This window comes from Rhinolophus sinicus, linkage group LG07 (assembly GCF_036562045.2).
Source record: "Rhinolophus sinicus isolate RSC01 linkage group LG07, ASM3656204v1, whole genome shotgun sequence".
In the NCBI taxonomy this organism is placed as follows: Eukaryota; Metazoa; Chordata; class Mammalia; order Chiroptera; family Rhinolophidae; genus Rhinolophus; species Rhinolophus sinicus.
This window is the reverse complement of record NC_133757.1, coordinates 68,418,616-68,435,633: the sequence shown is the minus strand read 5'-3', so window position 1 is coordinate 68,435,633 and position 17,018 is coordinate 68,418,616. Positions and strand designations below refer to the sequence as shown.

At 60.1% G+C, this 17,018-nt stretch overlaps 1 protein-coding gene across 11 annotated transcripts; it reads left to right on the top strand.

Moving 5' to 3' along the window:
* Nucleotides 1–438: 438 nt before the first annotated feature.
* On the top strand, nucleotides 439–16,823 carry STK11 (serine/threonine kinase 11). Of its 11 annotated transcripts, none has more exons than XR_012497973.1 (10): nucleotides 439–1,806; nucleotides 8,539–8,622; nucleotides 9,321–9,410; nucleotides 10,099–10,231; nucleotides 10,312–10,448; nucleotides 11,235–11,362; nucleotides 12,925–12,982; nucleotides 13,054–14,112; nucleotides 15,364–15,582; nucleotides 16,121–16,823. XR_012497973.1 is itself a non-coding variant. In XM_019744098.2 (10 exons), the coding sequence occupies exons 1-10, from the start codon at nucleotides 1,517–1,519 to the stop codon at nucleotides 16,436–16,438; spliced, it is 1,488 nt and encodes a 495-aa protein (XP_019599657.1). In that variant the 5' UTR covers nucleotides 441–1,516; the 3' UTR covers nucleotides 16,439–16,823. The 11 variants fall into 11 exon arrangements, 7 of the variants coding, with proteins under 7 accessions (XP_019599657.1, XP_019599656.2, XP_019599659.1 ...); XR_012497977.1 differs by having other exon boundaries at nucleotides 13,054–15,144; nucleotides 16,282–16,823; XR_012497974.1 differs by having other exon boundaries at nucleotides 13,054–15,144.
* The last annotated feature ends 195 nt before the right edge of the window (nucleotides 16,824–17,018 follow it).

Sequence of the window (17,018 nt, the reverse complement as noted above, 5' to 3'; positions counted from 1 at the left end):
TTTTGACCCTTGACCTCAACTCAAGGCGGGGTGTCTGCGGAGAGAGGGCCCCCCCCCAGCAGGCATCCTGCTGGGTCCCCCGAGGACTGCACACACCCCACAGCTGTTCTGAGGAGGCCGTTGACGCTCACGACCTCCGACCCCAGCACCAAGCCCCTGCGAGGTCAACACCACAACCTCACCTCCCCACGCCCGCTTTCCGCCCCGCCCCATGACGGGCGTCTCCGTGGGCTAATGGACGAGCCGTATCCACCCCTGGGGCGGGGCCGAGCGCGAACCAATCCCCGCTCGAGCACCCGCCCGGGTCCAAACGGGCCAATCGAAGGCGGCGGTGGGGCGGGAGGTGGGGGCGGGGCATGTCCGTTCCGCCAACGGGCGGGCACGTAAGCACCGCGAGGGGCGGGTCCGCAGCGGTGTGCGGCGGCGCGGCGGCTCAGGGCGGGGGCGGGAGGTAAACAAGATGGCGACGGCATGTCTGGCGCGGAAGGGGGAGGCGGCCCGGGGTGCCCGCGAGTGAGGCGGGGGTGAGGGCTGCAGCGGCGGCGGGGCCGGGCGGCACCGTAGCCGCTTTGCATGGGCTGGGTCCCCACGCCGCCCCGCCTGCTCCACGCGTGCGGCGGCGGCCGCGGCGGGGGAAGCGCAGCCCGGGCCCCGGCGGCCTCGGGAACCTCCGGCCCGGGGCCTACGACCTGCGCCTCCTCGGCCGCCCGGAGCCTCTTGTGGTCCCCGCGCTCCGGGGGCCGCGGCCGACGGCGTTCGGGGCGAAGAGCGAGCGCAGGCTGCCGTTTGGGGCAGGGAGCGCTCGCCGGGCCCGCGCAGCCGCTCGGGGGTCCCAGACCGGCTCCTACGGAAGTTGCTCTCTGTGCCGGGAGGGCCCCGGGCGGCCCCCGGTCCACCCAACGCGCGCCCGGGGCCGTCGGTAGCGGACCGAGCCTCATAGGCTCCTGCCGCTTCTCGGGACGCCCAGGACGGCCGGGCTGCCGCGAGACGTCCCGGTCCCCAGCGAAGCTCGTCTGTCCAGCTTTGGGGGCCCCTGGGCCGGCCGGCCGGCCGCCGCGGGGCTCCGGGCGCGCGCAGTGGCCCGCCGGTAATGGAAGGCTCGGAGAAGACTTGGTTCGGCCGCGTCCGTGTTTGTCCGAGGGTCTAAAGTCCCTGGAGGATGACCTAGCACTTCGCAGCCCCACCGGCCTCTCCAGGGCCCCCGTGGACGCGCCGGCCCTACCCGGAGCTGCCAGGCCGGGTGGCACCCAAACTTGTGACGCTCCTCACCATCGGGTGCCTGGGGCCCGGACCAGGCACGCCTCTTGAACTTACGTTTAGTACAGTCGTTTCTTTTTGAAGAAGGGTTTTCTTTTCTCTTTTTTTTCTTTTGCGTTTTTGTTGACTTTTTTTTTTTTAGCGAAGGGAATTTTTTTGTTGGGGGGGACGGGGGACAAAAAGAAGAACCTCTCACGGGGGAATCCATAAAGGGGATAAGGGACTGCCGGCAGTGGGAGTCGGAGGCCTTGGGTCCAGGATGGATGTGGCAGATCCGCAGCAGCTAGGCATGTTTACAGAGGGCGAGCTGATGTCGGTGGGTATGGACACGTTCATCCACCGTATCGACTCCACCGAGGTCATCTACCAGCCCCGCCGCAAGCGGGCCAAGCTCATTGGCAAGTACCTGATGGGGGATCTGCTGGGGGAAGGGTCCTATGGCAAAGTTAAGGAGGTGCTGGACTCAGAGACGCTGTGCAGGAGAGCTGTCAAAATCCTGAAGAAGAAGAAGTTGCGGAGGATCCCCAATGGGGAGGCCAATGTGAAGAAGTAAGTTTGGGCTTCCTGCGTCGGGGGCACTAGGGTCACCCTCTCTCCCTCCTTCCCTCCCTCCATCTTTCTTTCTCCCTTCCTTCCCTCTCTCCCTCCCTTCTCCATTCCTTAAAAACCTGAGCTGACCAGCCGCCTCTTGCGTCCTCCTTGCCAGGGAAAGTCGTTGGAAACCTGCTTAAGTACTTTCACAAAGTCAGCTAGCTGGTTGCTGCTGGGCGTTGGTGCTTTTGGGCGCCAGTGTCAAAGCCCTCCTCAGCAGGAGTACATCCCTCTCCCCCCTCGCCCTCCCAGCTTTGCCAAAGCACTTAGGTGTCTGGTGGAACCAGCCAGTGCTTGTTTGGCCCTGAGTTTCTGCACGGAAACGGCCTTGGCGGCCAGCAGGTTTTCCGCGCAACGAGCAGCGGGTACTAGCGCCAGGCCAAACGGGATTTGTTTATCCTGTTGGAGGGGAACCCTGCGGTTGCCAAAAATAATTGTTTGCACCGGCTTATCAGTCAGCAGTGGGGGACTTAGCTCGTTCCCGCCGGCCTGGGATATGATAGTAGACGTTCCTGACTGCAGGCCCAGTAACTCCCAGAGGGGAATTGCTTGTGTCTTGATGAACTTTCTACACAAATTTTTTCATGAACCGTCTGCCCCTAGGCATCCTGGATGTGCTGGGATGTGCTCATAGGAGTCCCTCAAGGGTGGCCCTGCCTCCTTCCTCTAGCTGGTCTCAGGACAGGGGGCACCCTTGCTTATCGCTGCGTGATAGGGAGTATCCTGCCGACCCCAGACTCTTCGCAGCCTCCAGAGTCCCAGAAGGGGTTTATCTAACGGGCCAGGTGGCAGGACTGACTGTGACCTTGGCTGGTTCCCACGCCCGTTCTGTAAGTGCCTCTCACCGGCTCTGCTTTCACCCCCTCCTCCTCACCCAGTAAGCCAGCGGAGCTGTTTTCACTGGCTCTGGGACAGCCTGGGGGAGGTGAAATGGGGCATGGAGCAGAGAACTGGGGCCGAACTGACAGGGCTTCTGGTCAGTGTCTGTACTGAGAGCAGCCTGTATGTGGGCTGGGCAGTGGGCAAGGTGGGCCCGTGTTTTGATGAGGCCTTTTTTATAGCCTAGCCTGTGCTCACTGGGAGGTGTGGCCTGTATCCTAGGACCAGTTGGTCAGTTCTCTCTCTGCACAAGCCTCTTATCTGTGAGGTGGACTTTTTGGGTAGTGTCCTGGGGGAGACTGAGGCCTGGAACGACAGAGCCCTCCTGAGGGCCAAGTGAGCCTCACCCTCAAGTTAGAAACCCCCACTGGACTGCTGGCCTCTGAGTCAGGTTTTCTCATTAAGCCAAAAGCGCATGGCGGCAGTGTGGCCCTTGAGCAGCTAGGTTGCCACAGCTGTGGGTTGAGGGCAGTGAGCTCCTACATCCAGAATGTTGTCCCCCTCTGGAAATGAACCCCCTACCTCCCGCTCTCTAGGGCAGCCCTTGTTCTCCTGGCTCCTCTTGGGCTTTATCCCCCATCTGTCCTGGAATGGGCACTGGTCCATCAACGTATTCTGGTGCAGACCATTGATGCCGTGCACCCCAGGCCCCTCAGGAGCAGCACCCCGAGGTAGGAGGGATTCCAGCACCAATTGATCTAACTAGTCACTCAAGCCCACCCTGTTGGCCATTGTAGGGGTGCCTCAGGGTGTAGACCCGACCAGGGCACTGACTGGTGGCAGCAGGGTTGAGCAGGTCCCAGAAGGTCCGCAGACCCCAGCTGCCATGGGGGCAGTGTCAGAGTGGGCGAGGGTCCCCCTTTGCTAAGATGTAATATTCCTGTGATAATGGTAACCCATTCACAGGACACAGTTTATACATGCCAAGGTCAAGTTAGAGGATGTTTCACCCTCAAGAACTTCCCTCCTGCTCTACTGGAGACACAGATGACCAGAACCCGGCTGGAAGGCTATGGAGTGCTGGTGTCCAGCTTCTGTTTTCCTCAAGGGTCAGCCAAGATCCCAAGAACCTCAGGAGACATGGTTGTGTGGTGTCAGGGTTGCATGCAGCTGGGTCCCTCAGTGTCCATGGGAAGAACTGGAGGAGAAACTGAGGCCAGGGAGGCCAGTGGTTTGTGGTCCGCAGCCAACCAGACAGCATAAGGTGTCAGGCGCAGTGCACCGTGCCGGCACGCAGTTTCATCAGTGCAGTGCTGGCTCCGAACTGTCCTGTCCACTGGTGGCAGCTGCGAACTCCTTGCTTAAGCCCCTGCTCCGTTGTACCAAGTCCCTACTTGGAGATGCAGTGGGCCTGCCTCGTGCGGGACTTTGGTGCCCAGGGGAAGGGAAGGGATGTTTAGGCTGCAGGGGAAAAAGGCTCCTTTGTCTGCCAGAGGTTGAATAGACTCCACTTCCAGTCATCTCTCCCAGTGGACTGTCCAGAACCTTCCAGACAAGCTGGCCTCCAAAAAGTTTGGATCAGAGCTTTTTCTTTTTTTTTAGTTGGGGAAGGGGAACAGGACTTCATTGGGGAACAATGTGCGTACTTCTGGGACTTTCTCCAAGTCAAGTTGTTGTTCTTTCAATTTTAGTTGTGGAGGGCGCAGCTCAGCTCCAGGTCCAGTTGCCGTTGTTAGTTGCAGGGGGCAGAGCCCACCATCCCTTGGAGTCAAACCGGCAACCTTGTGGTTGAGAGCCCACTGGCCCATGTGGGAATCGAACTGGCAGCCTTTGGCGTTAGGAGCACGGAGCTCCAACCGCCTGAGCCACCGGGCTGGCCCCAGCTTTTTCTGAAATAACGTTTGCCCAGGTGCTGGGCCAGGTTGGAATGCCCCTCCCTTCACGGGGCTTCCTCCAGGAAGGCACCTGTCCCTTCTCGCTTGTTCTTCCAAAAAGCATCAGGATGTTTAAAAAAAAAAAAAAATCATAATTTTAATATCAACACATCTTCCGTTTTTATTTGTGTTTTCTTACCCTATCCAAGGACTTTTTAATGCAAAGTATAACTCGCCTAAGGATCATTTTTTAAAAATAAGTGTATTTACTTCTTTTTCCAATAGACGGTAGAACTGCACAGATGAAGCTCATAAGAGGCGTCTGCAGGGTTGCCCCCGCTCCCTCTTATCTGGAGGCAGCAGCAGGTAGAGACAGTTCCATACCTGGTGGGCTCACTCTGGGGGACAGGTAGTGAGTGGGTCCAGCCCTGCAGGTTATGGGAAAGCCCCCAGGACAGCTGCATAGACGCTGCACCTCGATTCCACTTTTGGCAAGTTGCCAGAAGTGGCGTTTCTGGGTCATAGGGAGCATGCATGCATTTGATAAGCTGCTGCAGACTGCTGGTCCCCCAGCCTGGCCAGCCCGGCATCCGTGGCATCTCAGTGTCAGGTCACAACCTCTTCACTGTTGAGTATGGTTTCTGGTGAGTGCCCGCCGTCCGTGTCTGGAAAATGATGTAGTGTGATGTGCTTAGCCACCAGGCTGTCCCTTCCCCTTCATTGGTCTGCCCCCTCCCCTTGGTTGGTCTGCCCCCTGTGTGGCCAGGTCCTTGGCAAGGGGTGGTCGCTCTGCGAACGGACACACCGGTGTCCAGGCTGGGTCAGGTAAGGCCTAGACCACCTTCCGCTGATTGGCAGATACTTGGTGCTGAATGGTGAATGGTTGGGATTTTAGCGGTTGGGATTTTAGCACGTCAAGAATCGGAGCCCTGGACTTTGTCAGCTCTCATTCCCATCCTGAGTGGCCTGCCCCCCCCTCAGTATTGGGTAGGATTCCACTGTGAGGCCAGACTGGCTGGCTGCCAGAGGTGACAGCAAGAGGGCACGCTTGTCCACCCTGGCTCACCCCCACTGAGTCTCCTGGCGGCCTCCCTGTCTGCCAGGTCCTTCCCTGACAGAGGGGGGAGTCTGCAACGTGGTGGGAGCATGGGGCACTGGACCAGGGTGCGTGTACAATGTGGCTTCTCGTCCGTGAGTGTCAGGTCACAGCTGAAGCTGCCCTTTACCCCACATCCACCTTGTCGCTGAATTGTAGTTTATCTTCTTTTTTTTCTTTTTTTTTAACATATGACTCCCCCCCCCCCCCCAATTTGTTGTCCTTTCAATCTTAGTTGTGGAGGGTGCCGTTCAGCTTCAAGTTGTTGCCCTTTCAATCTTAGTTGTGGGCCCTGCAGCTCAGCTCCAGGTCCAGTTGCCGTTGCTAGTTGCAGGGGGCACAGCCCACCATCCCTTGCGGGAGTCGAACCGGCAACCTTGTGGTTCAGAGGATACACTCCAACCAACTGAGCCATCCAGGAGGCAGCTCAGCTCAAGGTGCCGTGTTCAATCTTAGTTGCAGGGGGCAGAGCCCACCTTCCCTTGTGGGAGTCGAGGAATTGAACTGGCAACCTTGTGGTTGAGAGCCCACTGGCCCATGTGGGAATCGAACCGGCAGCCTTCGGAGTTAGGAGCACGGAGCTCTAACCGCCTGAGCCATTGGGCCGACCCTGTAGTTTATCTTAAAATAGTTTTACTGAGGTAAAATTTACGAAACATAAAAATCACCCTATTAATGTGTAATTCAGTGGCATTTAGTACTTTCACAAATTGTGAAACCCTCACCACTATCCAACTCTAGAACATTCCATCACCCGAAAGAAGCCCTGTCCCCATAAGCAGTTACTTCCCACCACCTCCCCCAGCCCCTGACAACCATGAACCCACTTCCTGTCTGTGGATGCGCCTGTTCTGGACATTTCCCATAAGTGGAATCACACACTGTGTGGCCTTGTGTGTCCGGCTTCTCTCATGAGCACCGTGTGTTCAAGGTCCATACATTATGGGAAGTGTCACACCTTCCTGCTTTTCATGGTCAAGAAATGCTCCCATGTGTGGGTGGATCATGTGTTTGTCACCCGATGGGTGTTTGGGTTGTTCTCACTTGTTGCCTATTGGGACTCCTGCTGCTGCAAAAGTGTGTGCAAGTGTTTGTATTGAACTTCACTTGTATCGAATTTCCTCCTGTGGTCTCCCTATCCCTCTGAAAGCCCCTTGCCACATGTTTAGAAGCCTCAGCAGAGGGGTTCTTGCGCAGTGTCCCTCTGCCATCGGCCCGGGCCTGCCCATCTGGAGGGAAGCAGGGTAGGGTGTTTCCCTGGCAGTGGCTGTGGCCTGCCCTCTCTCTCCTGGCTGTCCCCACATGTTTCTGGCTGACCACGGAGGCAGCCACTTTCCACTCCTCTGCAGGTGTGAATGGCTTTATGATCTGGCTCTTCAGTTTTTCTAGGAGTGAACATCGAGGCACTGAAGTTGGGCAGTGCCTGCGGGCAGGTCCTGAGAAGCAGAAGTAGCCTCCCCGACCCGGAAGGCCCTGCTTCCTCCTGCGCTTCCTGTGTCCTGGCTGGGTGCTTGGCTTTTCCTTTCTCTTTAAACATTGTTCTCGTTTTCTGGCCAGAGACACACAGTGGTAGAAGCCCTTCTGTGCCCCCTGAGGTCACTGCAGCACCAGTTTTGGTGGCCGCCTCCTGCGTTCTCTCTCAGCTCAGGTAGTGTTGATCGCACATCTGGTCTGCACACACGATCCTGCCGCCACCAGTGACACGTGGTTCCTGCTGCACGTCTCTGAGAGGTGGACAGTATGTCTGCTCTTTCCTGGTATAAGTGCTGGGACTTGTGTTTACACAGAATGCTCTGATCCAGTTGCTGGACAAATGAACGCCCCTCCCCCCCCGCCCCCACGACCCCCAGTGGATCAGCCTCGTTAAGTTAAGCTCGTGGGCCTCTTTGTCTCACTGCTGAGGACAGGCCAGCATCATGTGCTTTGTGACAGAATTCACCCTGATGGTGACCGTGGGCAGAGGGGGGCATGGCCCGGGAGATGGGCCTGGGCCCAGGTTATCTCGAGACATGGAATGTAGAGCCGTGGGGCTCATCCTCTTACCAGTAAGGACCTGGGGTGCCCACTCCTGCTGCAGCCGTGTGGCCTTGTGGGCAGTCTGTGCCACGTTTAGGAAGGTACGCCTGGGCTTGGACAGTCACCTCCTCCAGTCGCTTCCCAGTCCTGCTGCCTCTGTGCCCAAGGAGCCCGTGTCCCCTATGGATGGACAAGTGGGTGGCTTCCACCCTAGGGCTTCTGCGTGGTGCTGCCGTGCATGGCCGAGTAGGTTTCTGTGGTGATGTGGCTTCAATCCTGGGCACATACCTGGAGTGGAATTGCTGGGTCTCCTAGTAACTGTTTAGCTTTCCGAGGAGCTGCCGGCCCTCAGCTGTGCGGGCCTTCTCCTGCTCAGACTCTTGGAGAGGTGACACATGGAAGGCCATCTGCAGAGCAGGTAGCGCTGTGCCCTTGTCACAGGCTGGTATGTGTGGTTGGTGCTAGGTGGGCAGGGCGGCCCTGGTGTCCATTCCGGCAGGGCTGATGGGGCCGCCTTCTCCCCCGCTCCTTCCTGGAGCAGCTGAGGTCTTCAGGCCCCTTCTGGGCAGGGCCCCGTCTCAGGTGCCGTGCTGTGAGCCCCGCTGCGCACCAGTAGGCGCCTACGCCCCCCTCACTCTGCTGTCCCTGTGTGTGGTCTCTTGTGAAACCGTGCACCCTCAGATGAAGTGCATAACACGTCCTGATCATGGGTCCCCGTCCAGGCCATTCAGCGGGCCGTGTGCAGACGGCACGGCAGAAGGGGCAATGGCAGTGCCTCCCGGTTCTCCCTGCGCCTCAGAGCTGGTGTGCCCTCTGCATGGCATCCGAGGGCGAGCTCCATGTGCCACCGCGCAGAGGGCTCGGCTGACACTGTCCTCTCTCCAGGGAAATCCAGCTACTGCGGAGGCTGCGGCACAAAAACGTCATCCAGCTGGTGGATGTGCTGTACAATGAGGAGAAACAGAAGATATATCCTTTGGGGCTGGGGTCGGGGGGGCATGGGCCATGACACCCACGTGTCTTTTCCCAGTTATTCTGAAGCTAGCTGGAGTCACCCCAGAGCCCGAGTGGGAGTCCGGGGTCTGGAGAGAAGATGCTTTCCGGCCTCAATCTGGGTGTTTGGGGGTACCCCATGGCAGGCACTCCCCTGCTTCTGGCATTTGGGCCTCGCCTGCAGGGGTGAGAGGTGTGTCACTGGAGGAACACTGGAGTGTCCTCGGCCTTTGCCCTTTATTGAGGGGGACAGCTCTCTCTCTCCAGTACATGTGGCCGTGGTGGTCTCCAGCTCCCAGAAGCAGGTACTCTGAGAGACCCCTGTCCTTCCACAGAGAGGCTGGTGCAGTGATGGGGTTACCAGCACGCAATTTCTCTCTTTGCACGTCTCAAGGCTGCCCCGGTGGACGCGCAGCTGGTTTGGGGGGCTTCGGCCTGACCGTGGGCTGCCCGTACCAGTCCTGTGACCTTGCCCCTGCAGCCTCTCTCCCACTGGCCTAAGACACACGGCCACTTCAGCTCTCCTGGCCTGGCTGCCCTGGTCTCCCATCGCCACCACCTTCCAAGGCCTTCTTCCCACCTGTCCCCACCAACACCTGTCCATCTGTTCCCCAGGGTCAGTCACTGCCCGGGGTGGGAGTCTCTGCCGAGCTGTGGTTTCCTTAGCCCCGCACGTATATGGTGATGGAGTACTGCGTGTGTGGCATGCAGGAGATGCTGGACAGTGTGCCGGAGAAGCGCTTCCCCGTGTGCCAGGCTCACGGGTGCGTGTCCTTCCATTCTGCTGGGCCACCTGCAGACCCTCCCACCAGCTTCGAGGAGTCAGCCCTGTGTTCCAACAGCTTTTTCTGATTATCAGTTAAATGAAGGCTCAAGTGTACTTTAAGACCTCTTCGGAGCTTGGGGGAATTGGTTTGTGTTACCCCCAACTGGCACCCCGCTCTCTGCGCACCCCCCTGCTCCGGTATGCCTGCTCCTGAGGCTTTGAGATCCCCTGGTCCTTGGAAGCCCCTGACAGTGGCCTATGCTGCCACTGCTGGCTGGCCGGACCCCCTGGGGAGTCCCCCCAGCCGAGTGCCACCCCCCCCCACATTGCTGCAGGACCAGCTGGCCTATGGTGTGAGTGCAGGGGATGCCGGCGGGGTAAGCCTGGGTCCCTGGTTCCAGGGAGGGCTCCAGGGCGGCTACGTGGCCATATCCAGGCCAGAGCTGCGTGTACGTGTGTGTCACATGGCCCTTGAGCAGATGGGAAGCATAATGAAGTGCTGCCTGGTCAGGAGAGACAAGTGGGGGGCCAGGGGCCCAGAAGCAGCTTAGCCTTGCCGGTGGCCCCTGGTTCTCTGACAGGCTGCTGTCCTGTCCCTTCTGTTTGCCCAGCCTCAATGGCTCCCATGCTGTGGCCTCCTGTCTTGGGTCCCTCTGGGTGACCCCAGGCCGCCACTGTCCCCACAGGTACTTCTGCCAGCTGGTGGACGGCCTGGAGTACCTGCACAGCCAGGGCATTGTGCACAAGGACATCAAGCCTGGCAACCTGCTGCTCACCACTGGCGGCACGCTGAAGATATCCGACCTGGGTGTGGCCGAGGTAGGCCACTGCCCGCACTGCTTCGGGCCAGCGCTCCCTGAGTGCCGTTCCTCAGTGCCCCCGTCCCCCCCCTTCCACAGGCCCTGCACCCATTCGCTGAGGATGACACGTGCTGTACGAGCCAGGGCTCCCCTGCGTTCCAGCCACCAGAAATCGCCAATGGCTTGGACACCTTCTCTGGCTTCAAGGTGGACATCTGGTCGGCTGGGGTCACGCTGTAAGTGCCTGTGGGCCCTGGTCCTCTCATGCCACACCAGGGCCCCTCCTTTGCCCACCTTGCTCAGGCTCCAGGCTTCCAGGACCTGCCCCTCCTGGCGGGTCCCCCAGACAACCCACAATTGTGGGGAGGCTGGAGTGCGGGGCGGCTGTGGAGTCAGTTAGCCCCTACAAGTGGAAGTGAGGGCTGCCCCCCCTCAGTTGTCCAGGGTCCCACTCGTCTCCATTCTCACTGGCTGACACCTGGCCACACTCATCTTGTGGTGAGTTCTGTCTGGATGCTTTATACTGAGAATTCTCAGACGTGCATGTTGAAAATGTTGCTCGGCCCACTGCTGTGTGCCCCCCACCCCATCCTGCTGTGTCCCGAGTTGGGCTGTCTGGCCATCAGGGTGCGTCTCTGAGCACTTCTACGTAAGCAGCGCTGAGCGGGCTTCAGAGTTCTCTGGAACCCTGTTCATTCTTGAGGTTGACACTCATGCTGCAGGCTTGCGGGCACAGTCCCCAGGTCCAGAACCTTCCATCCACCCCTGCATCAGGGCAGCCGCCAGCATGGGCATTTGTATTCATATAGCATGTGACCCACCCTTTTAAAGTGTAAAACACCAGTGGTTTGTGGTATTTTCAGTGGTGGAGCCACCACCCTTTATTCCAGAACATTCCTATCCCCCAAAACAAGGCCCTGTAGGTGAGGGTGGTTTGAGGCTTCTGTGCCAGGGTGGTTCTGGGCCAGGGCCATAGGATGGGCCCTGACTGACCAGCCTCTGCCCTTTCCCTCGGGGCAAAGCTACAACATCACGACAGGCCTGTACCCTTTCGAGGGGGACAACATCTATAAGTTGTTCGAGAACATTGGGAAGGGGGACTACACCATCCCAGGAGACTGTGGCCCCCCGCTCTCGGACCTGCTGAAAGGTGAGGACCTCAGGACAGCGACTGGCCGTGGGCCCTGGGGAGGGCCAGGATGTGGGTGTGTGCCAAGGGTGGGCTGCCATCGGGCAGTGGGGGTCCTCTTTGCAGGCCTCCACCCTGCCTTTGTTCCCAATACTTCCCACTGCTGATGGGGGGCGGGGGGCACGATGCCTAGTGGGGTGTGGAAAGTGGCTGGGGCCAGGGAGGACTGACACCTCAAGGCTGAGCCTTGTGCTCCACCACCTGCTCTGGGCCTTAGTTCACCTGCTCTGACCACCCTCCCACCCCCCATGCTTCCCGTCCCAATAGCAGCGGTGACCTCAGCCCACTTGCTGGGTGGTGAGCTTCCTGCTGTATTTCCTGGCGGGTGCAGCAGGTGGCGCTGTCCAGCCACAGTGCTGTGGGCCAGGTGTAGACAGATAGGTGGGAGCCCAGCTGGTGTCTGTCCTGAGGTTGACTAGAGTCTGGATGAGACAGTTTATTAGGATGTCTCACATCCAGTGTCTGCCCAATGTGTGACCGGTGTTTAGTATTTATCAGTGCAATACTGTCTCAGTTTCTTTTCCTGCCCTTAGTCAGGCTCTGGTATGTGATTGACCTTGTACTCGTCTGCATTGGACACTTGATCAGTGCTTAGACTTCCAACGTACATCTGGAAAGGGTCGTGTCATATTCCCAAACCTCCCAAACACGCCTCAGAGTTTCCTAGCAGCTGAGTCAAGCTGGTTCTTGGGTGTGACAACGCTCGGCCTGGAGGCTCTGCCTGTCAGTCAGGGTAGATAGGCCATGTCCCATGAGTCATAGAGCTGCCCTGGCTCTGAGCGCTGTGTCTCAGAACCCCCAGGCACGCTGGGAGGGGATGTTGCTGGCAGCTGTGCCACGGTGTGGATAGCTGAGGATGGGAAGCAGAGGCCGGCAGGCACCCCCAGCCCCCCGAGCAGTGAGGCCACCACCATGATTGCACCCCCACACACACACACGCCCACAGCCATTCAGACCTCAGCTCCCAAAATTGATGCAATTTCCTGAGAATGAAGTCACCCTCTTGTGGGTGGTGTAAAGAGCTCAGAGCTGTACCCCATCCCCTCCTGTGTGTCATGCTCACTTAGGAGGGACGAGTCTGTCCTGCGGCCTAAGTGTGTGCCACGGTCAGGTCTTGCCCCTTCCGAGTGAGTGTCATGTGAATACCACTGTCTCGGGCCGCGGGGTCCTGTCTGGATACCATGGGTCACTGGCTGGGCACTGGCAGTGGGCGGCCCCATACTTCCTCCCCTTGGATCGTGTGGACAGCAGGTCCAGCCCTGTGGGGTGAGGCTGGTCCTGCCCGGCTTGCTTTGGTCTCCTGTGGAAGGCGGTCTCCCCCTGCTTGTCTTCCCAGCCATACTGCCCATGGTTCTGCAGTTTTCCACAGGTGGCCGTGGTGCCTGGATGGCTCTTCGTGTCCCAACAGGACAGTGTCCTGGGGCTGCAAGTACCGTGTCCACATGGCTCCAGGCCCAGCACAGCTGGACAGGGGCAGGCAGGGCTGGGGCCCAATGCTGACCCTCCCATGGTCTCTCCATCAGGGATGCTGGAATACGAGCCGGCCAAGAGGTTTTCCATACAGCAGATCAGGCAGCACAGGTGAGTGTCCCCAAGGGGCCTGCGTGGGGAACTGGGTGCCACGGGCCATCCTGATGTGCTGGCTTCTGCAGCTGGTTCCGGAAGAAGCACCCGCCAGCCGAGGAGCTGGTGCCCATCCCGCCGAGCGCGGACTGCAAGGACCGTTGGCGCAGCATGACTGTGGTACCCTATCTGGAGGACCTGCACGGCTGTGCCGACGACGAAGGGGATGAGGACCTCTTTGACATCGAGGACGACATCATCTACACTCAGGACTTCACAGTGCCCGGTGAGTCTGGCGGCTGCAGTGACTTGCAGCCCGGCCTCAACATCCTCAATGTCTTCGAGTCCTCATGGCAGGTCTATCCATGCTGGCACAGACCAGCCCAGCAGACCAGCAGGAGCAGGTGGGGACCCAGAGGGCAGAGGCTGCCCAGCCCTCTGCGTTCGTTCCTCGGACTGCAAACTGCATCCTGCTGGGTGGTGAGCGAGGGCGGAGGCCCCTCTGATGGCCCGCCACCCACCCTGACATGCGGCCTTGCTTCCCCAGGTGGCGAGGAGGCATCTGAGGCAGGGCTTAGAGAGGAGCGAGGCGCCCGGCACCGCCCGTGCTCACACCTTTCTGCAGAGGAAGCTGAGGTCGGGGGCGTGCAGGGGCTCGAGCAGGCGCCACAGGCCCTAGTGTAGCTGCCCTTCCCGTGGCCTGGCTCCACGTTGTGCCCCTGCGGGCCCTCGCTGAGCCTTCCCCGGAATCTGAGGGAGGCAGGGCAGCTCCCCCGTTGCTGGATGTGTCCCTCCACAGCACCCACAGCTCTGTTCTGTTGGGGGACCAGTTACGCAAGCCCCGTCATAAAGGTTTGCCAGATGTGTGTGCCGGTGGTGGTTGCGTCCCATCCCCAGCTCGTCAGCTGGGTGCTGGGTTTTGCTGTAGAGAGAACCAGCGTGCCACGGTGGCCTGCGGGGTGGGTGGGGCCCCTGGGAGCTGTGTCCCACTATCCTGGGGTCTGTGGTGCCTGTTGCCAGTCACAGGGTCAGCCTGGATCAGCGGGAGGTGATATGTGTGTGTGGTGCCCTGGCCCTGGGGTCCCTGGCTGCACTCCAGTCCTGGATCTGAGGCCTCCTGAAGCCTCCATCCCCTCCACAGAACAGGGGTGAGATGTTCTGCCTCTCAGAGGCACTGGGTCCTGTGACAGATGACAGGTACCTAGCTGTCACCCTTGCCGGCAGGTTGCCTGTTGTCCGAGCAAGGCGGAGTGAAGACCCTGCCAGGCCCCCAGAGCTGTCCCCCAAGCACCCCTTGAGCCATGAGAGATCCAGGGGTGGCCTTTCCTGGGAGGGGATCCCCAGCTTTGGAATGTCCTCTGCTCCAGAAGTGGGGTAGTCCAGTTTCGAGGTTGGGCCGCCACTTTTCTCTGACGTGTTCATGAGTCAGTGGTGGCCTGTGTTGGGGTGGAGACCCCTGCTACTCTGGTCCCAGTCATGGGTCACCCTAGGAGGCTCTTGGCGGCTTGGCCTTGGCCTCTCTGGACTGTCTCCACTGTGGGAGTCCTGCCACCCACCCTGAGAGCTGGGCCTTGGGCTGGGTGTGACTGGTCAGGGGCTGCTGGCACGGTGCCTTGAGGGTGGATGGGGCAGACCCTGGACCTGCTGGCCATCCCCCCACCACTGACAGTGCTGATGGGCTTTGGGTGGTCCATGCAGAGACCCCTGTGTGCTCTGTCCAGCAGGATCCTGTGAGCACGGATGAGCTCTGATCTGGCACATGTGGGTGGGCATGGCAAGGTTTAGAAACCGCCGAGTCAGGCCCTGGATGCCCTTGGTGGGCGGGGGGGGAGGCTATAGCTTAGAGCAGTTTCCTGCCAATGTCGTAGGAAGGTGGGCTGCATGGCTGAGCTGCGTGGGCTCCTGGTGGTGCAGCGGAAGATGGGGCCCTCCCTGCATACCCTCCTCTCCCCCCACTTCAATGAGCACTGGAGCATAGGCACACGTGCACAGCCCCAGGCTTGTGGGTCCCCGGATGCTGGTGAGGGTGGAGGTGGGGGCACAGTAGGCCCCCAGCCCTGATCCCTTCAGCGCATGCCTGGTACGGGGAGCCGGCGGGCTATTTCAGGAGCGATGGCACATCTCACACACCTGGCCTGAGCCCAGTCCCACAGGGCCCAGCAAGGTGTGGATCAGAACAGGTGAGAAGGCCGAGTCTCCAGCCCCGCACCCCGGATCCCCAGCCTTCAAGTGCCTGGGCCCCACCAGCCAGCTCTGAGGCCTGCCTTCCCTCTCCTTGGGTTAGGGCCCCTGGAGGCAGGACCTGGGTGGGACAGGTGGGGTGATGCCTGGGGAGTGGGGCAGCCCGGGAGGGGTTAGTATTGGGCCCCCATCAGCCCGCACCGCCCTCTTGCTCCTAGGACAGGTCCCAGAGGAGGAGGCTGGGCAGAATGGACAGAGCCGAGGCCTGCCCAAAGCCGTGTGCATGAATGGCACCGAATCGGCCCAGCTGAGCACCAAATCGAGAGCGGAGCGCCGGGCCAGTGCCGCCTCCAATCCCCCCCGCAAGGCCTGCTCCGCCAGCAGCAAGAGCCGCAGGCTTTCGGCCTGCAAGCAGCAGTGAGGGCAGCTACCTGCAGGTAGGCCACAGCACGGATGGCAGGAGTGGGTGGGGGTGTACCATGGGCATTGCCCGTGCTTGGCCAAGTCACTGTCATGTCCCATACTGGCCACAGCTAGTTCCGCCCTTCGAAGTCCTGTCAGTCTGCTATCACCGCCATCAGGCTTGGGGTCGAGGGCAGAGGAGGTCACTTCCTGCAGGATACTGGCCATTTGGGAGGCAGGCTGGGGCCTGTGTGCAGGAGGGCCCCAGGGGCTCACTCTGCCTGAGATGCAGGCTGCTGCCTGGAGGGATTGCTGGATTTGGAGGTGGCTGCTTGGCAGGAGGCTGGGAGGGGCCAGGGTCTGGCTGAGGCTGTCATCCTGGCCGCTGCATGGCCCTCTCCCTGCTTGCCCCTCCCACCCCTGCCTGCCCCAGTCCTGGAACCGGTGGGATCAGGCCACAGACAGGTCTCACAGTGCCTGCTCAGGGTGTGGGCAGTGGACTGTGGGCCTGGGTAGCAGCTCCCCTGCCCAGCTGCAGCCCCACTGAAGGTCATGTTTCATCCCGCTGGGCAGTGTGCAACTCTCAGCATAGACTTCCTGGCCTCTCAAGACTTGACAGCCCCATGAGCCTCGGCCTGTTTCCTTGGCAGTACCAGTGGGCCCCAGGGTGGCGCCTACCTCCCAGGATGCAGAGCATTTGCTGGTCCAGGACTGACACACTGTCCCATCTGCAGCCCATCTCCAGGAGCCTTGGGCACGTGCCACGGTCCAGGTTCTACGGCCCAGGTCCTCCTCAGCCTTCCCACCGCCTGCTGGCCCATCTCCGGCCGCCCAGGAAGGCTGCAGCCACACCCTCCGTGCCGACCACCCCTTGGGAAACGGGGATCCTAGAGGGCTGTGGCTGGGGGACAGCAGGGACTGGGGTCTTGGCCTCCCCACTCTCATGGGCAGTGGACACGACCTCCTGTTGACTGCAATCCTGTGCTGAGCCCCTCTCCCTGGCCAAGGGAGGAGGGCAAGGCTGGGCCATGGGCCCCGCGGAGCCCTCGCCATGCACTTTACGTTTAGACTACTGGTTCTTGCCCTGACTTCTCTTTACTTTGCTACATGTTAGCGCCTCCCACACCTAGTGATGTGTTCCAACTGGAGCCGCGCTGGGGTGGACAGGCCTGCCCACAGAGATGCATGCCCAGTGCCCATGGGAGCCAGGTGGCTGCCTTGTTTTTGTTTGTTTGGTTCTTTTTTTTTTTAAGAAAATAAAAACAGGTGGATTTGAGCTGTGATTGTGAGGGGTGTTTTGGAATTGTTGGGTAGCAGGATGTGCTGTCAGGTGAGGCATCTGAGTCTGAGCCGGGACCTCTCCATGGACCCCATAGCACAGGGACTGGCTGCAGTCTGAGGTTTAGTGGTGGTGCGTTGGGAGACCTGGGCGCCTGAGGCGGGTTTGCCTTGGGCCACACTGGCCTTTGCT